General features: G+C 39.4%; 1 protein-coding gene across 1 annotated transcript; it reads right to left on the bottom strand.

Annotated features, from left to right (window-relative positions):
• Nucleotides 1-439: 439 nt before the first annotated feature.
• Nucleotides 440-5,613, bottom strand: LOC125380091 (sulfotransferase 1A1-like). The gene is made up of 6 exons (XM_048396329.1): nt 5,458-5,613; nt 4,763-5,001; nt 3,731-4,054; nt 3,296-3,396; nt 2,183-2,324; nt 440-1,180 (listed from the first exon to the last, which is right to left on the bottom strand). The coding sequence occupies exons 2-6, from the start codon at nt 4,929-4,931 to the stop codon at nt 1,068-1,070; spliced, it is 849 nt and encodes a 282-aa protein (XP_048252286.1). The 5' UTR covers nt 4,932-5,001; nt 5,458-5,613; the 3' UTR covers nt 440-1,067.
• Nucleotides 5,614-5,960: the final 347 nt, after the last annotated feature.

Here is a 5,960-nt window from a genome sequence, read left to right as displayed (position 1 = left end):
AGACCCTATCTCTTTAATGCCGTACGCTAGTTAGGATAACAACAGGTAAAGTGTTGTAAAGCCTTTTTATATGACGCGGCCACGGGATCGAACTATGGCCTTCCGCTCTGGGAGGACGCTCTATCCACTTGACCGCAGTGGATCTCACATACCTATGCTATCGTCGGAATCCTACAATGGACTCTAAGAGCCTAAGGGTTTTCTCTTGTAAGATGGTTTCAGTCTATATACAAACTTTGATATAAAACTAGATACACTATATATACATGTTCTTGTTGCCAGACATATCCGAAACCAAACCTGTATAAAATATATAACTTTTGAAGCCAAGCCAAGGTAGTCCTTCCATTCGCACAATAAAAAAGTGAATTATGGTTGACTTTTTTTGTGACAACTGTATTCAAAATCTAAGGTTAACTGAATGTGAAGCATAAACACGTTGTGTTCAGAAAAGGTTTATTCAAGCAATAAGGAGAGGCCATCGGTCCAATGCACAAATGGGTTGAAAACAAATTGGAGAGAGAGGGTCACACATTGATGAATTAAAACGGTGACATCAATTTATTCAACACTTGATGATAGAAAGAATAATCACAAATGACGAAATAATATTAAATACATGCAGACAATGTCTTTGAAATACAAGGCGCGCCAATTAATCATAATTTATGGACAAAACTTAAAATGAATTGCTCCTTTTTAAAATTCATACAGACAATATTTAATGACCTCAACATTTTTGGAAGAAAACATGCATAGAAGAACCGTTACATTGTATCAAGGAGTTGGATTGTATACATGTATTGTTTTCACAAACTCTTTACCCTTGTATAGCATTTGATGCGGCGTAAAGTATCTGCATCTCTACTCCGTTGTGCAACCATCTGTTCTGCTCACTCGCAATCTCTCTGCCTACACTATCCTCTCTAGTCACCGGGTCCACCAACTCATTGCACTCACAGTATCCATTCTATCCTCCCTTGAACACTCCAAACACAACCTTTCCCATATCAATCCGCCTACTCTAACCATTTTCACTCAATACTCTAGTTAACCCAATGCCGTTATTACAATGTATACCTAAACTCTAAAGGGCAATCTTTCATCTTCTCCTGGTAGGTTTTGTCAAACCACTCATTCTGGGCGACAGTGAACCAATTCTTCCAGTCACCGGTACCACCTAAAGTAATAACATAAGAAATTCAGGCGCAAAACATGAAAATATTAACTTTAGCTACCTTTAGAACATAAATTTACGAAATTTATCAGTACATTTCAAATTGCTTGTAATTATGAAAAAAGTTTTGTCAGTAGCAAAGGTAGCGTTTAACATTGGCAACGACGTCTCAGCATATTGTCTTTGTACATTACTGAAAGCCATCAGGTGACAAGTCATCCCCGGCATGTCAAAGATATAATAAATGCAACAGTGCATACTGGGAGGTAAATACTCACCATTTCGAGATGTTCTTTTCCACAAGTGTACAAGGAAGTAAAATCTAAACTTTTCGAATTATTCTATTTTCTATTATTCTATTACTTTTCTTGATATTCCATTCAACAGAGCGCACTCGAAGATTTATTCTTAGGCTTTGATTGATTTTAGAGAAGCAATAGCATTTTATATTCTCCCTTCAGTTATGGCTTCTGACATTAGTATACAAACTATATGCATTGAAGTATAGTCTGCATAATTCCCAAGAGTATACATTTTTCGTCAATCCACAATAGTTGTTACATTAAGTGTAAAGTATAAAGTGCATCAAGTCAATCTACCCTCTCTAACCACTCTCCAGGGACTGCTTGATCGTTAGATTAATGCTCACCTTGTCCAGATATTCAATACAGTGGTTAGTACTCATCTGTCCTATATGTTCAGGCTCATCTGTTGCAGACATTGCCTCTTAGAGAGCTTATTGGTACATACATTATCCTCTTGTCTTGATAGTCCATCTCACAGAGTTTACTGGGAAATACATCATCCTTTCTACATATTCACTCTCACAGAGCGTACTGGGAGATATATACTATATTTTCGAGATAGCCAGTCGATAGCGCGTACTTGGAGAGACAAATACCATCTATTCTTTATATTCCATCTCACAGGGCGTACTGGTAGCTAAATGCTCACCTTGTCTATAAATTTGATTCCACAGAGAGTACAAGGGGGGTACATACTCACCCTTTCTGTACACGATGTCGGCCATAACCTTGATTTGCTTCATGGAGGCGAAGCTGCAGTGATCGCATACTTCCTTCATGAACTCATCACTTCTCGTTGTGCCAAGGAAATCTTGCATTTTCTTCATCTCGCGGAATGCATCCTTAAACGTATAACATCAATATTATTAATATCATGAACAGACAATGACCGAGAACACACATGGTAAGAAAACTAAAATTAGGGTTGCAACATAAACAGCTTACATCAACACGAGCTCTCTGTTTGTTTTTAAATTACGAGGTAAACCCAGTAACGCTAAGACGGAGCAATTTTTCTAGCTGTTAAAACGGCTGTTTCAATCAGAGTTAGTTATTGGGAATTTATACCTCTGATTGACGAATCAGAATCGAGTATTTTCCAAATCCATGGTAGAATGTTCGTTTTTACTTTTCTGTTCATAATTTCAAATTATATTTTAAATATTTATGTCCTGCAACACTAGACTATTTAACATTAACACACGTTTTGAAAAACACAGTAAACTAATCCTCTGTGGTTTGAAATTTGACAAGAGCGCTTTAGAACTGTTGTAAAATACGCCAGCTATCATAAAATGTGCTGAAAAGGGACCACGGGTAACAATGTAACTCCAGTTCAAGATTATTTACTTATATTCTTGATTAGTTCAAAATAATGCTCACAATATATAATATTTTCAACAAGAATTGATTTAAGAAAATAATAAATCTCCACAGATTTATTTAATGTCCTGGCAGCCTGTTGCATGACTGCGCTGCTTGGACTCAACTAAGTCATTTCCTGGGTATCAACATAACATCTTCGACTGTAGGGTGTACGCATCGTTGGGTTGGCTTCATATTGAAGGCTTTTGCATGTTTGTTAATTCAGAGGTAATAATGGATCCAGATTTCAATCTTATTTTGACCAATCAACAACTTGCATTCTTCACTGTCACGTTGAATACTATGCAAACACCAAAGCAAGGAACACAAGTGAGTGGGCGATTTTGCCTCGTTGATCAATATTCCAGCAGATTGGGACACAAAAATAAGCTTAATATTACGTTCAAACAGACTACTGTGAGTAACATCTTTCAGTAGCCCTGCTTACCTCTTTGATGTCTTCATAGCTGAGTGTCAGTATGGGGACGTCAGTGGTTTTCTTCACCTCCTCCCAGTCCTTCACATAGTCGAACCAGCAACCGTAGTCAACTGAAACAAAGAACATATTTATGACATCACAAGGTCACAAAGTCATGGTCTGGAATAGGTTGAAGAGTTAGGTTTAACGCCACTTTGAACGGTTTATCATTTAGATGTCTGAGGAAAACGCAATGCTCCTAAACAAACGACCTCCTGAACAAGAACACGACCATGCGAATGGTACTGATCGACCACGGATTTTACTCGGGACGGATTTAGGGTTTCAACCCATGATAAGTGTAGCCTGACAGAATCAATGGAGAACATAACTGGGATTTATGAGATCTGCAGTGCACGTATGCATAAGGTCTGTCCACTATTTCTTTATCTAAGAATCACTCACACTTCCCCTCCAGTGAGGGGCGGACGAAATTCTTCCATTCTCCAGTGTAGTTGTAGCACATCGGCAGTTTCTTCACAAAGTTGTAAAAAGAAACAGTCACGTCCTTTGGGTTCCTAGTCACGTACACGATCTTAGGTGTCTTTACTTTAACCTGCTCCGGAAGTTCGTTGAACAACAAGTGAGAGTTGAGGATCCTGGGAGAAGGAAGATCTTTGTATTTTTCTTCACTGACAAATTCCATCATGCCAGTCCCTTTGCTGACTTCATCACGGTCGAGTTTTCCCGCCACCAGCAGGCGGACCATCTCCCAGACCCAGTGGGTACCTGTATAGTAATACCATATGGAGGTTCGTAATTCGGGCAAACTAGTTTTGAGTTTTCAACGCCGACACATACGACGTCCTACTGCAGCCACGTGCAATGGTGTACGCCTAAAACACAAATCACAGCCATAGACTGTTTGAGTTTGGTTGAGATAAAAAAAATGTGTGTAACGACAAGTGATTAGAGTATAAACATAACTAATGTCAAAGCCAGAAAATAATCAGTCTCGATTATCTACTGTAACCACTCGGCGTAAGGGCAAAATAGAAGTGAACTTAATATGAATGGGTCACTGAAAATCAGTGATTACCCCAGGTGGTCGCGAAAAGGGTTAAGAACGTTTACTGTCCAGCTCTTCCGGTAGCACACACAATTTGCATGAACGCAAAACCTTGACGAGACAATCCAGTAATTCTTCACCTGTATCGCAGGTATCCCATCAGTGTATACCTGACTTACTGTTCACTTTCCACTGGGTTACCTCGACAATTATTACGTCAATGTATCACACTCTGTGGGAAACCAATTCTGTGTTGCGTCACTGTATAACAAAAAGCTGAAGATCGAGGCTTGTACAATTTCCCTATTCATCTTTGGACTGTCTTGATTTTCAACGCTTAAAAGTGCTTTTAACAGTAAGGACCCTTTAAACTAACGTGCAATTTTCCCTGAACTATATAACTGTATTGATAGGTACAGTTTACCTACCTGACTTAGGGAAAGCACACACCAGGATATCGTCAGAGCGGATTTCAACAGATGGTAGTTGCTCCAATGGATGCATATCCACAGTTACGGGAAACCTTGGATATTTGCGGCCATTGTAGCTTATCATCGTCAACTCATCTCCACCATCATCAGCTACACGTATCTCCATGGCGACGACAGGTCGTTGTCTTTTAAATCCAGTGACCAGAGCGTCTGAATATGGTATACACGACTTGAGTCTGAAGGGAAATATATTGATGGAATCATACTTTATTGGACAGATTTATTATTCGGGGTCGACATTTAACCAAGTAATACAAGTAACTGGGGAATTCTGCTAGAGATGGAATATTCGGTCAGTCAACCTTCTAAACACACACATTTTTTCACTTCAAAACCTGAGCCCAAATTATCTTGTCAGCATTGTCTTATGACAACACATGTTTAAATTGCTATGTCGTAGCCTAAACGCAATCTTTTTTTATACCGCAACGTTCATATGGACAAACACAGTTGACTAACACAAAAGTAGGCATAATGCACTTGTGGACAGCAATGTTCCGCTAAACATCAAGTGGGACCTCGCTAATCAGGACACTAGTTTCTCCTTCAGGACAATAAAACACGAATAGGTCAAGAAGGCGGACATGTGAAACGTAAAACATATTACAACATGCAAAACTACAGATACTTACTGCTGAACGGTTTTCGTCTTATTAACATAGTCTGTTATCGCAGCAGTCGAACTTTGTACTTGTTACTATAGGTTAGCTGAATTACCAAGGGTAAAACGACGCTCGTTGTAGTGCGCTGACATGCTGCTCACACTAGTCATACACACGCGAGCTCGGGTCATAATCTGTGCACACTATTTACAGCCAACCTGATCTCACAGGGTTTATATATTCATTATTCGGTCAAATTATTTCAATGTTGACGTTACTGTAAACGTGTTGTGTACGAACCTAGATATGTGGGCATTACACAGCTGTGCTTTACCGTGAACCTGATATAACGAGCCCGATATTGGACAATTGTGTCACAGCCGGACATGAGCATTTGCAGACATATCCTAACTGCGATCTACTTTTGTACGATGATGTTGACATGGCACAGTTGATTCAGGAGACATACGGACACTTGTGGACGAGCCGATCTCCTGACTGGTCAAGGGAATTTCCATTACGGGTTGATTAAA

The sequence above is a fragment of the Haliotis rufescens genome, unplaced genomic scaffold, assembly GCF_023055435.1.
Source record: "Haliotis rufescens isolate VD_foot unplaced genomic scaffold, xgHalRufe1.0.p SCAF_15, whole genome shotgun sequence".
NCBI lineage: Eukaryota > Metazoa > Mollusca > Gastropoda > Lepetellida > Haliotidae > Haliotis > Haliotis rufescens.
The sequence above is the reverse complement of the archived record's forward strand: the minus strand, read 5'-3'. Positions and strand labels throughout refer to the sequence as shown.